At 41.0% G+C, this 25,001-nt stretch overlaps 1 protein-coding gene across 6 annotated transcripts; it reads left to right on the forward strand.

The window, feature by feature from the left end:
• The first annotated feature begins 46 nt into the window (after nt 1-46).
• Nucleotides 47-25,001, forward strand: LOC102960009 (GSK3B interacting protein). 6 transcript variants are annotated; one of them, XM_042990485.1, is made up of 5 exons: nt 47-125; nt 16,016-16,076; nt 20,070-20,169; nt 20,873-21,131; nt 23,282-25,001. In XM_042990485.1, exons 4-5 carry the CDS (start codon nt 20,874-20,876, stop codon nt 23,441-23,443), a joined length of 420 nt encoding a protein of 139 aa, XP_042846419.1. In that variant the 5' UTR covers nt 47-125; nt 16,016-16,076; nt 20,070-20,169; nt 20,873; the 3' UTR covers nt 23,444-25,001. The 6 variants fall into 6 exon arrangements, with proteins under 6 accessions (XP_042846419.1, XP_042846418.1, XP_042846420.1 ...); XM_042990486.1 differs by lacking the exon at nt 47-125 and adding an exon at nt 147-441; XM_042990487.1 differs by lacking the exon at nt 47-125 and adding an exon at nt 736-913.

Genomic DNA, 25,001 nt, shown 5'->3' on the forward strand with positions numbered 1-25,001 from the left:
AAGGGCCCTGAAGGGAGCGGTTCCGGCTCCGAGGGGGCGGGGCGAGGGCGGGAGGCGGGACGGCGCCGCGGGGCCGCTCCAGAAGCCCCGGGAGGGAGGAAGAGGAGGACGCCGGGCGCGCGCAGGTGAGCCGTCGCGGGGCCGGATGCGGACGGGCGGCCGCCGAGAGGGGCTCGGGGCCGCCCTGGGGCCCTGCGAGCGGGACGCAGCGGGCCGGGCCGTGGGGGGCGACGGCGGAAGGGGCCCGGTGGCCGCGTTGACAGGGGTCTGAGGGTGCGTTTGGCCTGGGCCGTGCGGTCACCCGGGACCCCGACCCCGGAAACGGGCGCTCCGAGCTCCGCGGGCCCCTCGCGAAGGGCTGCAGCACCTCCACGTCCTTCCCGCCCCCGGTATGGACCGGTGCCCATTGTCAGCAAGTTATGCGTCCCCCGCCTCTTTCAGGTATTGTTTCCCAAGCTTCGCCCTCGGTTCTGTTTGGCTAGCGGCTGGCAGTTTCCAGAGCGCTGCCTTCGTGCGGGGTGTGCTGCACCGGCGACCGGGAAACTTGAGTTTGGGAGGCATCTGTGGGCAGAACTGCTTTCTCTGACCGATGCCAGAGCCTCCGGACCCCGCCGAAACCTGGGCGAAGTACTTGTGCTGCTCTGGGAATCTGCGCAATCGTATTTCTGCCTTCATTTGGGGGGAAACTCCTGCAGAGGCCGAGCCGGCCGTTAACTTGGTCAACCCCCCCCCCCTCCCCGAAAGGCCTGCGTGCGGTTGTTCGGTGTCCTGGAGGCCAGATGCCCGGGGTTAGGATCCAGACTAGCCGAGCTTGAAATTGGGGGCGAACCTAAACAGAGCCGCGATACACAACGGTTTCATTAGGGATAGCGAATGAAGACGACCGGTTTAAGGAGATTTCACTGATGTGTGGGTAAGTTCCACAAATGCCTTAGAAACACCGAGACAGCCCGGAAGTGTTGACAGATGAGAAAGCGGAAAAGCCCCTTTCCACAACCACCTTTTCATTTGAGAACCAGAGTGTTGTCTGGTATATGTAGTTGCTTGGATTGTTGGTTCCCCTCCTTCTGTGTAGACTTGTCCCAAGCATCCTCAGTAACTTCATTCCCCTTGCTCTTCATTCATTCAAAAACATTCGTTAAGGGTCCATTAAATCTAGGTCTCCGCAGTTGGTGATGTGGAGAAGGTAGAAAAGAATCCAAGGAGTTTGTGTTCTATAGTGAAAGTCTTCAGTAAGTATTGATTTATTGAGTGCTATGTGCCAGGGACTGTTCTCGGTGCTGGGGTTACAGCAGTGAACGGATTAAGTGTCTGGCCTCATGGAGCTTCACATTTCACTGAAAGGAAGGGAAACAGTAATGAAATAGTATATCATATGCCCTGTGCTGGTAAGTGCTGTAGAAAAAACATAAAGCGATATAAAGAATGAAGAGGGAAGAGATTTACCACTTTTACGTAGAGGGGTAAGAGAAGGCCTGTCTTATTTAATAAGATGGTGTTGTTTTTTTTTTTTAAATATTTTCTTTTTATTTTATTTTTGAAAGCAAGAGAGACAGATCATGAGCGGGGGAAAGGCGGAGAGAGGGAGGAAGACAGAATACAAAACAGGCTCCAGGCTCCTAGCTGTCAGCACAGAGCCCTGGGGGGGAGGGGGCGGGGCTAGAACTCACAGAACAGGAAACCATGACTTGAGCCACCCTGGTACCCCAATAAGGTGATGCTTTAAAAGAGACAGAGAAAACTGGGAAGCAAGGCATGGGAATACCTGGAAGAGTTGTTTCCCGGGGCAGGGGAGCAGCAGGTGCAGACCCTATGGCAAGGGCATGCTTGGTGAGTTCAGAGAACATCAGCGGCGAATGAAGGGGAGTTGAAGCTGGGGGCTAGAGAGTGGGCAGTCTTACAGAGCCCCATAAGGACTTTGGCCTTTTACTCGGAGTGGGTGAATGGGTTAGAGAAGAGGAATGACATAATCTGGCCTAATTTTCCTCAGGGTCATGCTAACTGCGTTCTGGAGGTGGGAGGACCGAAGGAGAAAAAGCCAGACCAGTTAGAGAGAGGTATTGCAGTAATCCAAGCAACAGAAGGCAGTAGCTTGGACTAGAGTAGTAGTGGTAAAGGTAGTAAGTCGCAGTTGGTTTCTGGGAGTATTTTGAAGATGGTAAGTAAGATGTGTGTACGAATAATAATTATGTTTGCCATAAAAAGAGTATAAACAAAGTGATGAAAAAGTGAGATCTCATCTGGCTGGGAATCAGAATAGGCCTTGGAAGATTTGAACTGCACTTTTGACAAATGGATACAGTTGACTTCTTTCAAGTCCGAGTGATATGCGACTTCTTTTGGAATACAGAATTGCATTCAGGCTGTCCGTGAAACACCTGAAATTTCAATCAGTAAAGAAAAATAAAAATTGGAAGATTGTACAACTTACATGCTCCCTTTGAGTGTTAAGGGTGTTGCCTTGTGCATGCTATGTTTTCTAGGAGAAATTCAGCATAAATGTTAACGCTTAGGACATAGCATTATTATACCTTTAGCTCAAATAGGCTATGAACTCACCATAAATCCCAGTGCTATTTTCGTGTTTTCATCATCGCAAAATGTTAACACCTAGTGCTAATTAAATGAGGAAAGTGAAGAAACACCGTCAACTGAACACTGTCAACTTTTTAAGAATTCTGTAAAAGGCTTTGAAGTGACAGGTTAGAAGCTGTATACCAGAGCTACGTACATCCTTCAGAGAAATCCGTGTTAATGTGTGAAGCAAAAGGAAAGCGGATGAAATGCTCTTGGCCTTTTGAGACTTGCACTTGAGGTAGGATTATTGGCCGTAGGGCTGCCACATCGCATGGTCCTGGGAGTTGTACAAGACAGCAACGGCCACGGCACTTTACGTGGTGTAAAGAGGGCCAAACTCAGAGTTAAGGGCTTGAGTTTCAGGGTCAGGTCTTTAGCTATCTTTTTAATATATAATAATTGACAGTATTTCCTGAGCTTAGCACCATGCTAAGCACTTTCCATAAACTCACTCAGTTAGTACTTGCGGTATCCCTCTAGGTAGGGGCTGTGGTTAGCTCTGTTTAGAGAGGAAGGACTGTGTGACTAGAGAGATTCAAGTATCTTGCCCCAAGTCTCAGAGTAAGTGGCAGAGCTCAGATTGCTGCCCTTTTCAAGACCCTTTAACCACCGCACCATAGTGGCCACTTCTTGTCCATATTGAGAGGATTTGCCAGGCTGAAAATCAACTAAAAGTAATCATGATTAAGATACTGCGTTCCAGCCCTCTGTGGACTTTTGCAATGTCAAACTCTCAAGGTGAAAATATGAACTCTATATACTGCTCTTGAAATCATGCCGCCTCTATTCTTTTATCATGTCATATGTATGAACTGTGTTTTGTCATCAAGGACAAATCCACAGTCTTTTTGCAGCTCTTTGATGCTGTAAATTTGTGTTGAAACGCAGCAAAGCCTACTAAATTAGAGAATGAACAACTTAGTGATAAATACTTATTGGTAACCAGTTCATAAATCCTCCAAAACACTAACATAGCACAAAGATTATACCAACGGACGAAGTAAGAGCTTGTTCCTAAATAATTGATGTATGATGTTATAACGAATGATTTTGGAAACTTTATACAAGGTGACACAATCTACCAGAATAACTGATAGCACCAGCAAGGTATTCCAATTTTTTGAAGGTGCTGGCGATGGAATATTGCTCAGAACCTGGTAAACAGCCAATTCAGAGTTGAAATGGAAAGCAGAGAGGTTTTCTATTTTATATCTCTTTGGATATTGATTTCTCTTATGTTGCTTATACTGTACTTTATATTAAGTGTAGACCAAATCCTCTGCATAACCTACAGGATTACATGGAAACAAACTAATGCTGGGGGGATTTTTATTTTAAGCGTTTGGTATTTGAGATTTTTCTTAGAATTTCATTTGTAATTTCTGGTTTTAAAGGAAAGGTTGTTTATGGGGGTATAGTGCTGATGCTTATTTACAGTTTTTTTTTTAATATGAACTTTATTGTCCAGTTGGTTTCCATACAACACCTAGTGCTCATCCCAACAGGTGCCCTCCTCAATGCCCATCACCCACCTCCCCTCCCTCCCATCCCCTGTCAACCCTGTTTGTTCTCAGTTTTTTTTTAATTTTTTTTTTTTAATGTTTATTTGTTTTTCAGAGAGAGAGACAGAGACAGAGTATGAGCAGGGGAAGGGCAGAGAGAGAGTGAGACAGAATCTGAAGCAGTCTCCAGGCTATGAGCTGTCATCACAGAGCCTGACATGGGGCTCGAACTCACAAACCGTGAGATCATGCCCTGAGCCAAAGGTGGAGACTTAATGGACTGAGCCACCCAGGCGCCCCTGTTCTCAGTTTTTAAGAGTCTCTTATATTTTGGCTCCCTCCCTCTCTAACCTCTTTTTTTTTTTTCTTCTTCCCCTCCCCCATGGTCTTCTGTTAAGTTTCTCAGGATCCACGTAAGAGTGAAAACATATGGTATCTGTCTTTCTCTATATGACTTATTTCACTCAGCATAACACTCTCCAGTTCCATCCACGTTGCTACAAAAGGCCAGATTTCATTCTTTCTCATTGCCACGTAGTATTCCATTGTGTATATAAACCACAATTTCTTTTTCTATTCATCAGTTGATGGACACTTAGGCTCTTTCCATAATTTGGCTATTGTTGAAAGTGCTGCTATAAACATTGGGGTGCAAGTACCCCTATGCATCAGTACTCCTGTATCCCTTGGGTAAATTCCTAGCAGTGCTATTGCTGGGTCATAGGGTAGATCTATTTATAATTTTTTGAAGAACCTCCACACTGTTTTCCAGAGCAGCTGCACCAGTCTGCATTCCCACCAACAGTGCAAGAAGGTTCCCGTTTCTCCGCATCTTCTCCAGCATCTATAGTCTCCTGATTTGTTCATCTTAGCCACTCTGACTGGCGTGAGGTGGTATCTGTGTGTGGTTTTGATTTGTATTTCCCTGATGAGGAGTGACGTTGAGCATCTTTTCATGTGCCTGTTGGCCATTCGGATGTCTTCTTTAGAGAAGTGTCTATTCATGTTTTCTGCCTATTTCTTCACTGGATTATTTGTTTTTCGGGTGTGGAGTTTGGTGAGCTCTTAATAGATTTTGGATACTAGTCCTTTGTCCGATATGTCATTTGCAAATATCTTTTCCCATTCTGTTGGCTGCCTTTGAGTTTTGTTGATTGTTTCTTTTGCAGTGCAGAAGCTTTTTATCTTCATGAGGTCCCAATAGTTCATTTTTGCTTTTAATTCCCTTGCCTTTGGAGATGTGTCAAGTAAGAAATTGCTGCGGCTGAGGTCAGAGAGGTTTTTTCCTGCTTTCTCCTCTAGGGTTTTGATGGTTTCCTGTCTCACATTCAGGTCCTTTATCCATTTTGAGTTTATTTTTGTGAATGGTGTAAGCATGTGGTCTAGTTTCATCCTTCTGCATGTTGCTGTCCAGTTCACCCAGCACCATTTGTTAAAAAGACTGTCTTTTTTCCATTGGATATTCTTTCCTGCTTTGTCAAAGATTAGTTGGCCATACTTTTGTGGATCTAGTACCAGGGTTTCTATTCTATTCCATTGGTCTATGTGTCTGTGTTTGTGCCAATACCATGCTGTCTTGATGATGACAGCTTTGTAGTAGAGGCAAAAGTCTGGGATTGTGATGCCTCCTGCTTTGGTCTTCTTCTTCAAAATTACTTTGGCTCTTCGGGGCCTTTGGTGATTCCATACAAATTTCTAGCTTTGAGGAGAATGCTGGTACAGTTTTGATTGGGATTGCATTGAATGTGTAGATAGCTTTGGGTAGTATTGACATTTTAACAATATTCTTCCAATCCATGAGCACGGAATGTTTTTCCTTTTCTTTATATCTTCTTCAGTTTCCTTCGTAAGCTGTCTATAGTTTTCAGCATACAGATATTTTACATCTTTGGTTAGGTTTATTCCTAGGTATTTTATGCTTCTTGGTGCAATTGTGAATGGGATCTGTTTCTTTGTCTTTCTGTTGCTTCATTATTAGTGTATAAGAATGCAACTGATTTCTGTACATTGATTTTGTATCCTGCGACTTTACTGAATTCATGTATCAGTTCTAGCAGACTTTTGGTGGAGTCTGTCAGGTTTTCCATGTGTGATATCATGTCATCTGCAAAATGAAAGCTTGACTTCATCTTTGCCAATTTTGATGGCTTTGATTTCCTTTTGTTGTCTGATTGCTGTTGCTAGAACTTCCAACACTATGTTAAACAACCGCAGTGAGAGTGGACATCCTGATCTCAGGGAGAAAGCTCTCAGTTTTTCCCCATTGAGGATGATGTTAGCTGTGGGCTTTTCATAAATGGCTTTTATGATGTTAAAGTATGTTCCTTCTATCCTGACTTTCTCGAGGGTTTTTATTAAGAAAGGATGATGAATTTTGTCCAATGCTTTTTCTGCATCGATTGACAGGATCATATGGTTCTTATCTTTACTTTTATTAATGTGATGTATCACATTGATAGATTTGCGAATGGTGAACCAGCCCTGTAGCCCAGGAATGAATCCCACTTGATCATGGTGAATAATTCTTTTTATATGCTGTTGAATTCGATTTGCTAGTATCTTATTGAGAATTTTTGCATCCATATTCACCAGGGATATTGGCCTATAGTTCTCTTTTTTTGCTGGGTCTCTGTCTGGTTTAGGAATCAAAGTAATGCTGGCTTCATAGAATGAGTCTGGAAGTTTTCCTTCCCTTTTTATTTTTTGGAACAGCTTGAGAAGGATAGGTATTATCTCTGCTTTACATGTCTGATAGAATTCCCCAGGGAAGCCATCTGGTCCTGGACTCTTATTTGTTGGGAGATTTTTGATAACTGATTCAATTTCTTCACTGGTTATGGGTCCATTCAAGTTTTCTATTTCTTCCTGTTTGAGTTTTGGAAGTGTGTGGGTGATTAGGAATTTGTCCATTTCTTCCAGGTTGTCCAGTTTGTTGGCATATAATTTTTCATAGTATTCCCTGATAATTGCTTTTATTTCTGAGGGATTGGTTGTAATAATTCTATTTTCATTCATGATTTTATCTATTTGGGTCATCTCCCTTTTCTTTTTGAGAAGCCTGGCTAGAGGTTTATCAATTTTGTTTATTTTTTCAAAAAAACAACTCTTGGTTTCATTTATGTGCTCTACAGTTTTTTTAGATTCGATATTGTTTATTTCTGCTCTGGTCTTTATTATTTCTCTTCTTCTGGGTTTGGGGTGTCTTTGCTGTTCTGCTTCTGTTTCCTTTATGTGTGCTGTTAGATTTTGTATTTGGGATTTTTCTTGTTTCTTGAGATAGGCCTGGATTGCAATGTATTTTCCTCTCAGGACTGCCTTCGCTGCATCCCAAGGTGTTTGGATTGTTGTATTTTCATTTTCATTTGTTTCCATATATTTTTTAATATCTTCTCAATTGCCTGGGTGACCCATTCATCCTTTAGTAGGGTGTTCTTTAACCTCCATGGTTTTGGAGGTTTTCCAGACTTTTTCCTGTGGTTGATTTCAAGCTTCATAGCATTGTGGTCTGAAAGTGTGCATGGTATGATCTCAATTCTTGTATACTTATGAAGGGCTGTTTTGTGACCCAGTATGTTACCTATTTTGGAAAATGTTCCATGTGCACTTGAGAAGAAAGTATATTCTGTTGCTTTGGGATGCAGAGTTCTAAATGTGTCTGTCAAGTCCATATGATCCAATGTATCATTCAGGGCCCTTGTTTCTTTATTGATCCTGTGTCTAGATGATCTATTCTTGTTGTAAGTGGAGTATTAAAGTCCCCTGCAATTACCACATTCTTATCAATAAAGTTGCTTATGTTTGTGATTAATTGTTTTATATGTTTGGGGGCTTCCGTATTCGGGGCATAGACATTTATAATTGTTAGCTCTTCCTGATGGATAGACCCTGTAATTATTATATAATGCCCTTCTTCACCTCTTGTTACAGCCTTTAATTTAAAGTCTAATTTGTCTGATATAAGTATGGCTACTCCAGCTTTCTTTTGACTTCCAGTGGCATGATAAATAGTTCTCCATCCCCTCACTTTCAATCTGAAGGTGTCCTCAGGTCTAAAATGAGTCTCTTGTAGACAGCAAATAGATGGGTCTTGTTTTTTTATCCATTCCGATACCCTATGTCTTTTGGTTGGAGCATTTAGTCTATTTACATTCAGTGTTATTATAGAAAGATATGGGTTTAGGGTCATTGTGATATATGTAGGTTTCATGCTTGTAGTGATGTCTCTGGTACTTTGTGGTCCTTGTAACATTTCACTCACAGAATCCCCCTTAGGATCTCTTGTAGGGCTGGTTTAGTGGTGACAAATTCCTTCAGTTTTTGTTTGTTTGGGAAGACCTTTATCTCTCCTTCTATTCTAAATGACAGACTTGCTGGATAAAGGATTCTCGGCTGCATATTTTTTCTGTTCATCACATTGAAGATTTCCTGCCATTCCTTTCTGGCCTGCCAAGTTTCAGTAGATAAATCCGTCACTAGTCTTATCGGTCTGTCTCCCTTTATATGTTAAAGCGTGTTTATCCCTAGCTGCTTTCAGAATTTTCTCTTTATCCTTATATTTTGCCAGTTTCACTATGCTATGTCATGCAGAAGATCGATTGAAGTTATGTCTCAAGGGAGTTCTCTGTGCCTCTTGGATTTCAATGCCTTTTTCCTTCCCCAGATCAGGGAAGTTCTCAGCTATGATTTGTTCAGCCCCTTTCTCTCTCTCTTCCTCTTCTCTCTCTTCTCTTCCTCTCTTCCTCTTCTGGAATTCCTATTATATGGATATTGCATTTCATTGCATCACTTAGTTCTCTAATTCTCCCCTCATACTCTTGGATTTTTTTCTCTCTCTTTTTCTCAGCTTCCTCTTTGTCTCCATAATTTTATCTTCTAATTCACATATTCTCTCCTCTGCCTCTTCAGTCCCAGCTGTGGTCACATCCATTTTATTTTGCACCTCATTTATAGCATTTTTTAGTTCCTCATGACTGTTTCTTAGTCCCTTGATCTCTGTAGCAATAGATTCTCTGCTGTCTATACTTTTTTCAAGCCCAGCAATTAATTTTATGACCATTATTCTAAATTCTTGTTCTGTTATATTGCTTAAATCGTTTTTGATCAATTCGTTAGCTGTCGCTACTTCCTGGAGTTTCTTTTGAGGAGAGTTCTTCTGTTTCGTCATTTTGGGTAGTCCCTGGGGCGGCGGAACCGCAAGGCACTTCCCCTGTGGTCCGGAGTAACTTGTGTTGGTGGGCGGGCCGCAGTCAGACCCGATGTCTGTCCCCAGCCCACCGCTGGGGCCACAGTCAGACTGGTGTCTACCTTATCTTCCCCTCTCCCAGGGGCAGGACTCACTGTGGAGTGGTGTGGCCCCTGTCTGGGCCACTTGCACACTGCCAGGCTTGTGGTGCTGCTTTGATGGGATCTGGCGTATTAGCCGGGTGGATCCGCAAGGTGCACAGGGGCAGGAGGGGCAGACTCGGCTTGCTTTGCCCTCGGTGGTCCCCTGCGGGAGGGACCCTCCAGCCCTGGGAGGGAGGCAGACCCCTCGGAGGGATGGATCCACAGAAGCACAGTGTTGGGTGTTTGTGCCGTGCAAGCAAGGTCAGTGACGGGAACTGGTTCCCTTTGGGATTTCGGCTGGGGGATGGGAGGGGGAGATGGCGCTGGCCAGCGTCTTTGTTCCCCGCCTAGCTGAGCTCTGTCTTCCGGGGCTCAACACCTCTCCCTCCCAGTGTCCTCTTGCCCTCCCGCTCTCTGAGTAGAGCTGTTGACTTTTAACATTTCAGATGTTAAGTCCCGTTGGCTGTAGAACTCACTTAGGCCAGCCCCTCCGCTTTTGCAGGCCAGACTGGGGGGCTCTGCCTGGCCAGGCGGCCTGCCCCTCCACCGCCCCGGCTCCCTCCCGCCAGTCCGTGGAGCGCGCACCGCCTCTCCGCCCTTCCTACCCTCTTCCTTGGGCCTCTCGTCTGCGCCTGGCTCCAGAGAGTCCGTTCTGCTAGTCTTCTGCTGGTTTTCTGGGTTATTTAGGCCAATGTGGGTGGACTCTAGGGGATCAGCAGAACGCGGTGAGCCCAGCGTCCTCCTATGCCACCATCTTCTCTGCTTATTTGCAGTTTAAAAGGCCTCTCAAATTAATGCTATCTGTGTATTTCTTCACTGTTAGCTCCCTCCATAATCAGCAAAAGTACCGTACGATTCTGTTGGCTTGATTCGTTATTACTCAGTTGTGTATATGTGTCTCTGCCATTGTTGGAAATGGGGTGCAGAGTAATTTTATAAATCAGTGTACAAATGGAAAAATAGGCCATTTTCATTTGAATTGCAAATACCATGGGGGTGCCTGGGTGGCTCAGTCGGTTAAGTGTCCAACTCAGGTCATGATCTCATGGTTCTGGAATTCGAGCCCCGCTTCGGGCTCTGTGCTGACAGCTCAGAGCCTGGTGACTGCTTTAGATTCTGGGTCGCCCTCTCTCTCTGCCCCTCCTCTACTTGCTTTCTGTCTCTCTGTCTCTCTCTCTGTCTCTCAAAAATAAACAAACATTAAAAATATTTTTTAATAAAATTCTGTATGTTTGTAATACTATAAATGATTCTGATTTTAATTTCAAAACACACATATATCTTAGAAAACACACAAAGTGTTATGTGTTAACAGAAAACAAAGATTAAACTAGCTTTGGCTGATTCCTGAATGTTGCTAATTATAATGAATCAACTTTATTCATCTTTACTTTCTTTTTTTTTTTTTTTTTTTTTTTTTTTTTTTTAATTTTTTTTTAACGTTTATTTATTTTTGAGACAGAGAGAGACAGGGCATGAACAGGGGAGGGGCAGAGAGAGAGGGAGACACAGAATCTTCATCTTTACTTTCAAAACACTTGTTTGAAGTGCAGATAAATTCAAACCTCTCAAGCTACCAGTTACTTTAACTATCTCAACAGCTTGGCTTCTCTAAGAAGAGTGTTTCTGCTTCTATACCTTGTGCTTCCCAATATATCATGTTTTCAAAACAGGTTTGTCTTATTGCAAACATAATATATTTCCTTTTTGCCATAGAAAAAGTAGAAGATAAAAAGTTAAGAGGTTGGGAATAAAGGCCTTAGTAATCAATATCTTGATAACCAGTTTCCTGCATCTTCCAAAAAACACTACCAGAGCTCCAAAACCATACCACCAGATGGAGTAAGAGCTATCAAGAATTACCTTGGCTGTTTGCAAAACACAGTATCCTAACTGCAGTGGGAGGAGATATAAAGACTTAGAGAGGTCTAACTCGATACTAACCTGCTACCCTTCTACTAGCTTCCACCTCTGCTCATTAATTTTATACCCCTAGCTAGATCCAGTGCCTGGAATTTTAAGCCTTTTGAGTTAATGTCTAAGATTAGAGCAGTATTCTTTTATTTTTCACTAAAATATTTTTATCAGAAGCAAACTCTAGGGGTATGCAGGCATAACCTGAAGAGGATATGGCTTAAGACCTCCGTGTGCTTTAAAGTTCTAGGCAATTTTGCATCATGCTACCTAATACTGTTACTATAACAGTGACGTGTATTTGAGGGGAATGTCTACAGTGTTTATCCGGTGGCTTTGTATGCCCCTTGTCACAGGGCCAAGTATCACAGCTTGAGAAGCAGAGAGTTAGAGTTTTTTCTTTGGTTTATTCATTCGGAAGATATTCAGTGAGAAGCACCTGTCTGGCTTAGTCAGTGGAGTGTGTGACTCTTGATCTGGGGATTGTGAGTTCGAGCCCCACGCCGGGTGTAGAGATTATAAATAAATAAACATATATATATATATATATATATATATATATATATACATATACACACACACACACACACACATATGTATATACATACATATGTGTGTGTGTGTGTGTATACATATGTGTGTGTGTGTGTGTGTGTGTGTATACATACGTATATATAAATATATATACGTTCGGTAAAGATCTGCTTTATGGGAGATGTGCCGATGATGTAGACATCACGGACCCTGATTTGCAATGAAGTATGAAAACTTGCAGCAATACTGATGCAAAGGAAGAAGGACATAGTGATTTACTCTCTCTTGAGATCAGATACATAATCCTGAAATAAATGTGTCTGAGCTGAATTTTGAAGAATTAAAAGTCTGAAAGTACAGCTCAACTTTGAAAAATGCAGGCACCAACCCCCATGTAGTTGAAAGTCCAGATATAACTTTTGACTCCCCAAACTCTGAACCAATAGCCTACTGTTGACCTGAAGTCATACCAATGATATGAACAGTTAGCATATATTTTGTATGTTGCATGCATTATGCTTTATTTTTAACAATCAGCAGAGAAAAGACATTACTAAATAAGTCACAAAGAAGAGAAAATAGATTTATAGTACATTATTTTAAAAATCTGCATGTAAGTGGAACTATGCATATCAAACCCATGTTGTTCAAGGGTCACCTGCAGTGTCAAAATACAATGGTTTTTAAGTTTGAAACATGAGTCTCATACAAACTTAGTAAGCATGTGTCAGAAATGTATTTAACTCCATAGAGTGAGTCATGAGAATAGAAGGCACAGTCTAAGAAATACAGTTAATGATGTTGTAATAGCTGTGTAACAGGACAGGTGGCCACACTTGGGGTGAACATGGCATAATGTATGAACTTGTCAAGTCATTAAGTTACATACCTGAGACTAACATCGTGTGTCAACTATACTCAAATTTGTGTAATGTATTTAATTCATTAATGAAGGAACCGGCAAGGTGGTAAAGCTGATCCAAAGTAATATGGGAAAGGAGTGCCTGGTTGGCTTGGTTGCTGGACAGTACGACTCTTGACCTTGGGGTCATGAGTTTGAGCCCCCATGTTTGGTGTAGAGATTGCTTTAAACCTTTTATATATATACATACATACATATATATATATATATATATGTATGTATATATATATGTATATATATATATGTATGTGTATATATATATATAGGATTGTCCAAAATCACTGAAAGAAAAACTGAGAAATAAGATCACAAAGTTAGCTCAAAACTGGCTACTGGGATATGCACTTGTAGCGAAGACAGAGGGACAGGGCCCAGATTTCCCCTTCTATCTGAAACAGTGAGAAAGTGGGCAAAAATATATGGGAGAAAAAGGCTTTTAAGACTTAGGGCATCAGACAATGAAGAACACTGATCCCTGAGAGACAAGATACAAGTGAGATGAGCCCAGGGGCGCCTGGGTGGCTCAGTTAAGTGGCCGACTTCAGCTCAAGGTCATGATCTTGCGGTCTGTGAGTTTGAGCCCCGCGTCGGGCTCTGTGCTGACAGCTCAGAGACTGGAACCTGCTTCAGATTCTGTGTCTCCTCTGCCCCTCCCCCGCTCATACTCTGTCTCTCTGTCTCAAAAATAAATATTAAAAAAAAAAAAAATGAGATGAGCCCATTGCCCCAGCTTATTGCCTCAAGAGAATTTCTAGCCATGGCACCAGGAGAAGAAGCCCATGTGGAGCCCAGTAGTCTCCCTTCCCTTAATTGAGGATATGGAGCTAGGAGATCAGAAAGGCGAAGCCAGCTAGGGGGGAATACTAGAAAGTAGAGAACTTCACAGAAAGCAAGAAATACACAGGGGATCCTTCTCCGGCCTGCAGCTGAGTGCTGATCAACACGTAGGTGTGAGGAAACTACCCAAAAGAATTCGAGGACTTTTCAGAACTCGGATGGGACCAGGGATGTTCCTGTTCCTATCACCCTTAATGGAAAACCTCATAATCCCTAGGACATCAGAATGTTCAGAAAGGTTTTTGACTCTATAGTTGTGTCAAAATTAACCAGAAGTGAAGTGTAGCTTTGATACTGCCTTGAAAAGTCTAAAAGCAAGACCCAAAAGGACCAAGCTGTTTCCAGATAACTATACCCCAGAAGAATGCTCAATAATAATTATAGGAGTATTAAAATAGCCAAGACCATACAAGGTAAAATACACATTGTCTGGCATCCGATAAAAAATTACCAGGCATGCAAAGCAGGTTTACTCTATGTTTACAACCTATAGTAAGAAAAATCTATAAGTTGAAATTAACCCAGAAATAGCAAATCAGTAGACAGGGACATTAAAACTCTATTTCATATGTTTAAAAGCTAGAGAAAAGACTGAACAAATTAAGCAGAGACATGGAAAATATGTATTTTTTTAATATTCAAGTTGAAGAGATTGGATACAGCAAAAGAAAAGATTCGTGAATTTGAAGACATAGCAATAAAAGCTCTTCAAAGTGAAACACAAAGAGAAAGAGACTAAAAACATGAAAAAAGGAGTAGGACAACTTCACTTAGACTAATGTTTATTAAATTGTGGCGTCCCTGAAGAGGGGAGGAACAGATCAGTGTTTGAAGAAATAATGGCCAAGGGACACCTGGGTGGTTCATTCGGTTGAACATCCAACTCTTGGTTTTAGCTCAGGCCATGATCTCATGATTTGTGAGTTGAAGCCCTGTGCCTGTCTCTGCCCTGATAGTGCAGAGCCTGCTTGGGATTCACTCTCTCCCTCTCTTTGCCCCTCCCCCACTCATGCATGCTCACACTCTCTCTCAAATAAATAAAAACTTAAAAAAAAGAGTTTCCAAATTTTTCCAAATTTGTTAAAAACTATATAAACCCACAGATGCAAGAGACTCAGTGAACCCCAAGTAAAAGAAACAAGGAAAACTACACCAAGAGGAACAGAGATAACAGTGACATTAGATTTCTCATAGGAAATCACATAAGCAAGAAAATAGAGAAACATCTTTAAAGTCTTGAAAGGCAGGGAAGGGGGGGGGGGTGGAACCCTGTTAACCTAGGATTCTATACCCGGCAAAACTATCTTTGAAAAATGAAGGTAAAAGGAAGACTTACTTAAATAAAAGCTGAAAGAATTTATTAACAGCGGGTCTGCACTACAGGAATGTTAAAGGAAATGTTCAGGCAGAGAAATATGATACAAATCATAGACACAAATGTAGACAAACAGGAAGGAATGTGGAATACCAGAGATGTAACTATCTGGTTAAATATAAAATACTTGTTTTCTTATTATCTAAATCTCTGAAAAATTATTGACTGTTTAAAACAAAAGTAGTATGTATTATCAAGTTTCTGACATGTAGAAATAAAATAAGACAAAAATAGCACAAAGGCTACATAGTATACTCTTGTAAAGTTCTTATACTGTACATGAAGTGGTATATCACTTCAAGGTTGAAGGTAGATGATAATTAAAGATGTATAGAGTAAAGTAACCACTAAAAACACACAAAGAGTTCTAGTTAATAAGCCACCAAACGATATAAAATAGAATCCTAAAAAGTGGTCAGTCCAAAAGTAGGCAGAAAAAGAAGGAAAAGGGAAGAGAGTATAAATCGCATAAAGAAAAAACAAGGTAAATAATAACCGTATCAATAATTATAGTAATGTTAAATATAAGTGGTCTAAACACTACGATTAAAAGGTAAAGATTGTCAGATTGGATAAAAAGGCAGGACCAAACTGTATGCTGCCTAAAAGAAACCCACTTTAAATATAAAGACGTTGTTATTACCATTCTCAAAGCTTAAAACTATTATATCAAAATCAAATTTTCCTGTCTGGGTATCAGCACCCATCAAATTGGGCCATCTGTATCTATTATTACTCTCCTAACATTGTCCTTGTATTAGACTAGTTAGACTAGTCTCCTCCGAATTCCTGCCACACCCCATGCAGATTTTTGCTTATGCTCTGTTCCCTATGAAGAATTCTTCACAGCTCTAAGGTTCTTTCTGCTTTACCCATAATTTCATCTGTGCTCATTCAAGACCAGTTTTGACTGACCTGTTCCATGAGTCAAAGTCAAGCCGCATCATAAATGACAATTGCATCATAGATCACAGAATGTCAGAGCTCTCAAGAGCAGTAAAGAATTTGTCTATTTCCCTTATTTTATAGGTGAGAAAACCATGAGTCCAGTGAGGTTACGTGACCAGCCCAAGTTCGTACAAGTTTAGTGGTAAGTTTGTAGTAGGACAAAACCATTGCTTTCTCTAATTATCTGCCACTCACGATTAAGTACATTTCTTAGGTTATAATTATGATGCATGTGCGTAGCGTTAATATTTATGTACGTATTTCATGTGCTTGTCTTATTTCCCAAACTAAGCTACCAGTAGAAACCTTTAATTAGTATTCTAATGCTTAGAAAAATGCTGGATATATAGATGCACAGTGGATTACGATATTCAATTAATAAACGTAGAGTCTAAATTGACAAGATCACAAAACGTAAAAATAATTCATTACTTTTTACCATTTGAAACAAAATGGTTAATTACCCTCCATGGGGTAGCTAAGATTCAAAATGTTTTTTCTAACATGTATTTCTAAATCTTGCTACTCCTATATAAAATAAGTTTCCTTTAGTACTTTTCTATCTACTGATTTTTTTCAACCATAGTATAAACTCAGTTAATCATGTTAATCATTTTACTCATGAGCATGCATAAAGGTCTATACCTGTGCTGTCTGCTACAGGAACCACTATTTAAACTTAGATGAATGAAAATGAAATAAAATTTGAAATTCAGTTCCTCAGTCACTCTAACCAAGCTTGCTGGTAGCTATTCTGTGCTGATAAAGAATGTTTCTGTCATCGCACAAAGTTCTGTCGGGTCTAGAATTTGTTATATGATGATAAATTGTTTGGCCTGCAGAAAGGGAAACCAGAGATTTTTACCAGGTTCTCATACTGATGAGAGAACCATTCTGGTAACCAGACTGCAGCTCCGAGGTGTCAGTAGTAATCCCAGTAGTGTCCCTTCACCGAAACGGACATGCATCCCCTCGTCCTGTGTGGTGCAGGCCTCCACAGCCAGGTACACGGGATAATCCATTGAGAAGTAAGAGAAAATAGTTTACAGTTCCTATTTTACCTGCTCCTGTTTAAATTCATATTTGTGTGTTTGTAATATTTTAATTGTAGTAGAATATGTGTCTAAGTAGACACACACCGAGGTGTCGCTCAAAGTATTTTTGTTCCTGGAATGCGTAATCAGAAATGCAGAAACCATTTCCTTAGTGTCCCGGTGATAAAGCCACCCTGTTGCTCCCTGGTCTCTCTGCTGTAGCTCCTGCACTGTCCCCACCAACCGACTGCCTGTTTTTTGTCTCTGTGTTCAATCTCCTCATGAGAGGATCTGTTTGGATAGGCCACTCACCATCCGGAGTCCAGTAGTTGGACAGAGCTCTTGACCCAGGATACTTTATAAACCCCTTGCCAGCCTCGAGATGGTACCTTTCATTGAAACACCATCCCCGGTATTTTGCTGCGATCATGGTCCCGGAGTGACAGAGTACAAAGCATGAGCCTGTAATTAAGGAACCTTTCCAAAGAAAGCACTGAGCTTGGCAGGTGCTCTGAGCCTTCTTTTAAGAGAACCATGGAAACTGCCTAGTACTTTACATCGCCCATCCAGTGTGTGTATTAAAAATAAATTATAACTTCCAAAAAAGAAAGTCAGAAAATGAAGTCTCTTTGACTATCTTCATACTCCTTTCCTGCCAATAGGGACAGACACTGTGGTGGACAGAATAATGGCCCCAAAGATGTCCATGTTTTAATCACCAGAAACTGAATATGTTACCTTATATGATAAAAGGAACTTTGCAGGTTTGATTAACTCTAGGGCCGTGGGTCTGGGACGTATCCTTGATTGTCCGGGTAGGCCCAGTGTAAGTATAAGGCTCCTTGTAAGAGGGCGGCCCATGTCAAGAGTCAGGAAAGGAAGGTGTCACTGCAGAACCAGAGGGTGGAGTGATGTGTTCTGAAGGTACAGGAAGGGACCATGAGCCAAGGAATACCGCCAACTTCTAGAAGCTAGAAAAGACAAGAAAACAGATTCTCCTTTGAAGGTTCCAGAAGTATTGCATCCCTGCTGATACCTGGATTTTAGATTTCTCTCCTTCAGAATTATAAGAAAAGAAGCGTGTTGTTTTAAGCCACTAGATTTGCGGTAATTTGTTACATTAGAAATAGGAAGCTAATACAGATGCATACTTCTATTCACGTTTTACAGAGCTTTTATTAGGCACTTTCTGCATGACAGGCACAAAAATATCAGAGTTTAATTTTTTATTTTTTTAAAGTTTATTTTGAGAAAGAGCACATGCATGTGCAAGGTGGGGACAAAAAGAGAGGGAGAGAGAGAATCCCAGTCTCTGTGCTGTCAGTGCGGAGCCCGATGCAAGGCTCGCAAGACTCGATCCGAAGGCCCCATTTTTAAAATCTCTTTACTTTTATAAAACCAGTGAAGAGCTAGGGACACCTGGGTGGTTCAGTCAGTTTAGCATCCAACTCTTGATTTCAGCTCAGGTCATGATCTCACGGTTTGTGGGATTGAGCCCCACATGCTTAGCATGGAGCCTGCTTGGGATTCTCTTTCTCTGTCTCTCCCTCTCGGCCCCTTCCCCCCGCCCCCAAATAAATAACAAATAAATATAAAAAACCGTTGACAAGCTAGATCAGTCACTGCTTTTCATTTTGGGTAGACTTGTATATCAGTTAGGATGCTTTCAGTTGCCTGTAAAGAATGGGAAATTGTTGGATTCAGTAACTGAAAATGTGAAGGTCGGACAGCTGTCAGGACTTTGGCCCCATTTCCCTCTGTATCTCTTAGCTCTGTTCTTCCCCACTGTCAGGATCCTGCTTGGGCTAGTTTCCTGTCTCAGGATGGCCACCGGGAACAACTGGGGCTGTGCACTCAAACTGTTCTGGATTGAAGTGACTAGAAAGAATTCATGCATTGATTAGGACAGTCTTTAGCCAGGACTGGAGTCAGTCTCACTCATGTTGCTTGGTTACCTGACTCAGGTAGGAGAAGGAAGTGTTGTTAGGAAAAGGAAAGTGTATCGATAAAGCAAGAACCTGTTAAAAACAACAAAAGATAAAATTGTAATATCTTGAATACTGCTTCAATACTAACGTGTATCGTTTTCATGTATATATATCATCACCAGCAGTTCTAAACATGTCTATTTTATGCATCATGTAAAGACATTCTAGGAAAAACTCTTCTAAAAGATTGTAGTTAGGAAAGTTGTGTCTTTTTTGTCCACTGGTGATAATTATTACAGAACAGTTGGATGACTAACTTTATTGACCTGTGAGGATGTCTTCATTCTGCTGTTGGATTCTTCATCTTTCTCCATCATTAGAGTCCTAATTACAATGAATTAGACTTTTGCTTTAAAAGCTTGTCAAGATTTCTCATATAAACATCTTTTTTATGTGATGATTATCATTTCTGACATCCACAATTGAGGTACCTGTAGAAAAAGAGCTGGAATTTTTAAGATAGTAGAAAAATTATATAAATATTCATAACAAGTTGGAGAATCAATCATACTATATTCAGGACAATGGATGCTTATTCTAGCTCAGAGAAATGAAATCTTAACTGACTTTTAAAGCCTGCGGGTAAAAAGAAACCATATTTTCTTCTAAAGAAGCCTCCCTACGTTCCAACGCAATCTGACATTCATTAACTTTTCTCATTTGTGTATTTCAAATTTTAACAATACCCACTGCTACCCCAGTCACAGAAGAGAAGCTAGAACTACATAGCAGCCGGCAGTAATGTTGGATTGAGTTCGCCTGAGAAATAATATTTTTCAAATTATAATCTTTGGATCAGTTCAAAGAAGTGGTGAAAACATGAGTCATTCAGTAAATGTTGTTGGGACAGTAAGCCATCCATTTCAAAAATAAAGCTACACAAAATAAATTCCAGCTGGATCAGAGAATTAACTACACATACAGAGAATGAGAGCTCAGAAGAGTGCTTAAGAGGTTTTTAAAATGTGATCATCGGATGGGGAAGGCCTTCTCAAAACCCCAAATCCAAAAGTCATAAAAGGAGCTATTGAGAGTAGTGTAGTGTAGTGGGTCAGAATTTGTATTCTGATTTCAGAGACGAGCTGAGTTCATTTCCATTTCTGTTTTTTACAGCTGTATGATCTCGGAACTAAGAATACCCTGTAAATATTCAGAAAGATGTTTCATCGAAAAAGTATATACTCACTGAGGCCTCATTCTGCCTCTCAAATGGGTAAATATTAGAAAAGATTGTCAAGAGGGTAGTGAAAAAGAGTATAGTCCCTCATATTCTATTCACAGGGTATAAATGAGTACAGCCTGTTTTTTGAAGGTGAATCAGCAGTCTGTTGAAAGTTAAAATGAGCATACACTCTGACTCAGCAATTCCAATTTTAAATACCTACACTAGAAAAATTACTACACATTAGAAAGAAGAATGTACTAGGACTTTTATTGAGACATTGTTTGAAATAGCTAAAAACTAATATTCTGAATTAGTGTCACTGTGGGGGAGGAGTGGAAAACCTAGGTCTTTTTTTTTTTTGAAAATCTGTACATGTCTGTGAAAAACAATCAAAAATGGTTTTAAATTTTTTTAATGTGTATTCATTTTTGAGAGACAGAGTGCGAGAGGGGGAGGGGCAGAGAGAGGGGAAGACACAGAATCCAAAGCAGGCTCCAGGCTCTGAGCTGTCAGCACACAGCCCCACGCGGGGCTCGAACCCGTGAACCGTGAGATCATGACCTGAGCCGAAGTCGGACGCTTAACCGACTGAGCCACCCCGGTGCCCCCCAAAAATGGTTTTAGACAGTATTTTCCCTAAAAGTTGTTATTAATTCATTACTGTTTTCTGTTGGGCCGTAGCTACTTTTCATCAAACAATAATATTTGGCATGTCCGTCTGTAAACACGTTTTATATCTGCTTCTTTGCAGAATGGAAACAGACTGTAATCCCATGGAGCTAAGTAGCATGTCAGGATTTGAAGAAGATGCGCAGCTTAATGGTTTTGAAGAAGCTGATATGAAAGATATGAAGCTAGAAGCTGAAGCAGTTGTCAACGATGTTCTCTTTGCTGTTAACAACATGTTTGTCTCAAAAAACTTGCGCTGTGCAGATGATGTGGCCTATATCAATGTGGAAACAAGAGAGAGGAACAGATACTGCCTGGAGCTGACTGAAGCAGGGCTCAGGGTAAGTCACCTTTCTTTTTAGGGAAAAAAAAAAAAATTTATTGCCGTCTTTACCGCTTTAGGGGTCGGGGAGCGGGAGGGATGCTGAGGACACTCAGCAGCTCCAAGATTTTTGTAAGGAAACTTTTTTCCCTACGAATTCTTACTGATTCTAAAGTCTTTGGGTCAACATGGGGAAATTGGATTTTTTGAAAAAGAAAAACCATTTGATTTGCAGAGTGTTACTTTGCTTTGATCATCACCTCCCCCAAAGTAACTTATTTCTTGTCTGTAGCTAAATATGCCCGCCAAAATCAGGCATTCTCTACACTGGATGAGTTTTGCGATCATTGTGTTAAGAGGACCTTTCCCCACCTCTCATAAAATGTCTCTTCTGGGGCACCTGGGTGGCTCAGTCTGTTGAGCATCTGACTCTTGATTTCAGCTCAGGTCATGATCCCAGGGTCATGGGATTGAGGTCTGCATTAGGCTCTGTGCTGGGCGTGGAGCCTGCTTGGGACTCTCTCTCTCCCTCTCACTCTCTCTGCCCCTCCCCTGCTCCCTGCTCACATGCTCGCTCGCTCCCTCAATAAATAAATAAACTTAAAAAAAAAAAACAAATAGGCAAATGAAAAGTAGAGATACATGACCCTGCATAAATTAATGTGATCTTACATGGATTAATTCCAAGGTGACGGTGTGAAGGTAGGAAGGATTCTGATCAGAGTGAGAACCCAGTGTGAATTTGAGTCATCTTGGGTGATTCCTCTCACCCACTCAGCAAGCCTCTCTGAGTCCTTGCTTCTTTATAACCTAGAGACTAGAAAAGGAAGGAAGGGAGGGAGGGCGGGAGGGAGGGAGGGGTAAGAAAACTAAAGAGGATGGGGGGATGATTATATGAATAGCTTGCAGAAAGGTCTAGATCACTTACAAACCTGGCACATAGGTATCCAAATATTTGGTTTTGCACTTTTACTCAGTTAAGTTACTGAGCAGCTGTCCTGTGTCAGGAATTGAAAATCAAACCATGAGTAAGACATGATCCCCATCCACTAGGAAAACTAGCAAGGAAGGGAGGGGCAAACGGAACTGTAATCCAAGCAGACGGTGCTGCAGCACGGCGGTTCTGAAGAGGGGTGACTCATCATCTGTAGATGCCTGCCTCTGCCTTTCATTTAAAGCAAAAACAGTGCCACTTCCAACATAAACTTGCATCTTCTATGACTTGAGTAGATGCCATAAAAAATTAGAGTTCATATACGGAATTCACACGCTTTGGTCAAGTCAACAAAAACTAAATTGATTTCCCCCTACCCTGTGCTGGTGAACCCGGATTCATCTTGTTGGGGAAAAAAGCTCTCATTGTGTTTAAAGGCAACGCACACACAGAATAGCATTCCCTTTTATCTCACAGGGCTGAGCACTTGTTTCCCTGACAGATAAGTAATGTGCTTATAACGTTAAACTAGTAATGTAGCTAATTGTAAAGCATGATCAATAGAGATTCTTTAAAGATAAGATTTTTTAAAAATTTTTGAAAAAGGAATAAGTGGAAAATAATTTTTGTAAATCTTTAAAATATAGACTGATATATATATATATTATCTATGATGTGCCTTTAATTAATGATCCTTAATATATGTGGGATTAAATAGAAGGACGGTCCAGTCTATGAAAATGAAATACTGGTTCTGTGTAGCTTTCTACATTCCTTTTTAGGATCAGGAGTAGGTAAATTAAACTTTTACATTTTGAGAAAAGAATGATAAAGAGGGCATTTTAAAGCTGGTGGTGTTCCCATGTTTCAGACTGATTAGAAATATGCATATTCTAGGGGCACCCGGGTGGCTCAGTCGGTTAAGCGTCCAACTCTTGGTTTCGGCTCAGATCGCGATCTCATGGTTTCGTGAGATCGAGCCCTGCATCGCACTCTGTGCTGGCAGCGCGGAGCCTGCTTGAGATACTCTCCCTCCCTCTCTCTGCCCGTCCCCCATCACACGGTCTCTGTCTCTCAAATAAGATGAAATAAAACTTAAAAAAGAAATCTGCATATTCTGACTGTTGATTGAGAAATCATGTTGTTGGGGAATGACCTGTGTAAACACTTGGTTTTTGCTTTCTGTACCGAGATGAAGTCTGGTTCTTTAATTCACTGTTGCATTTCTCTTGTAGGTGGTAGGCTATGCTTTTGACCAAGTGGACGATCACTTACACACCCCCTATCATGAAACAGTCTACTCTTTGCTGGATACCCTCAGCCCTGCCTACCGGGAAGCATTTGGAAACGCACTCCTTCAAAGACTGGAAGCTTTGAAAAGGGATGGACAGTCATGACTAAGCTTTTTCCTTCTAGAGGGGGCTGCTGCTGGTACAAAATGTTGACATAAAGCTTGAAATTCTTACATATTGTCATAGTAGAAAATGCATCTTTGGTTTTAGGTCTGTCATTTCTTGCTTCAAATTTGGGCTTTTGACTCATATTATTATTGACTAATGGATTCTCTTTCTTAGTTTTGGATTCATTAAGGGAATCCTGAGGCCATTGCTGTGACACCATCATTAAGACCTTCAAATTTCTTCATATAGTATCTCTGCATTTCAAAACCTAGTCAGTATTTCATTCTGTTGTTTCAGGATTTCAATGCTGCCAGCACTGTCTTTTACATAGGAAATTCTAGGTTTGCACAGTAATAGACAGGAATTAAAATGACCTAACTTCAGACTTTGATTCAGCTTGCTGAATCAGGGGTCTGCTACTAGCTTGGACTGACTTTGTAGTAATTATTTTGCTACTAGCCTTATCGGAAACAAATTATCAACTAGTTTCCCCTGCACAAATTTTCGAATTCTCTGCTTCACCTAATCTATTTATATTACTAATATGGACTGATAACGATGAATTAATTATATATATTACTTCGCTAGTATTAAATGGAAAACAGGTACTGAAATGATAGTTCTGTATTCCTTGTTTGCAACAGCCAGCCAACTAAGAGGACAAACCGTTAGCAAATGAATGTAGTAATCACTTGTTTCCAAGATATTGAAGCACATAAGCAAATATAGGAACAGGCTCCGTTTTTCTTAACAAAACATCTTCAGTGTGTGTATGATTGAAAAGGATGAAGATTCTGATGTCCTAGAAGACAATATTTTGGCCTGTGTTGATTCTTATTATGAATGTTTGTTTACATAATGTACAGTATATATTCAGAAAGTATTTTTGCTTCTACATTTGCTTTCTCTAACGCAGTGCTCTGGTATCCCCGCAGCTCCCCCCACCCCCCGCCCTTTCCCAACAGATGCACAGTGTGCTGTCTCCATGCTAAATCTGAATGTAATGTGAGTGCATCGTGTGGGTTTGAAACCAAAGGATGAATGGAACATTCAGAAGCTTAATATTTAAAAGAGGGAGACTCGGTTTTTATATTTGATTACAGGTACTAATATTTATAAAAAGAAACTGTGCCATGCTGCTACATGGTTTCAAGTACACGTGGGATACGAAGGATCGGGGAGTCGACTTTGTAGTAGCAATCTAAAGCAGCAGCCGTGGAAATGTCGAACTACATTCTGCATCTGGACGCACCTCTGTAATTTGTCATCTGCGGGCCTTTTTGAATCGTGATTAGGCAATAGGTACTTTTAGGCTCTGAAGGTCATGTAGACCAGATTGAAGTTTGGTTTGTATCAGTATTCATCGTCAAAGGTCACCACAAGGCTCTAGCTACGTTTGCTAAATGCGTGTTCATTCACAACTTTATTTTCAGATGCTAACTGTTTGGGCAGTGAAGTCCAACTGCAGGTCAGATTTTCTCACGCTTACTCTCAGGCTAAATAAATGTAAAGGAGATTTGTAAAGTTTGAATAAAATTCTGTTTACTCATTCTGA

Source organism: Panthera tigris, chromosome B3 (assembly GCF_018350195.1).
Source record: "Panthera tigris isolate Pti1 chromosome B3, P.tigris_Pti1_mat1.1, whole genome shotgun sequence".
NCBI classification, from domain to species: Eukaryota; Metazoa; Chordata; class Mammalia; order Carnivora; family Felidae; genus Panthera; species Panthera tigris.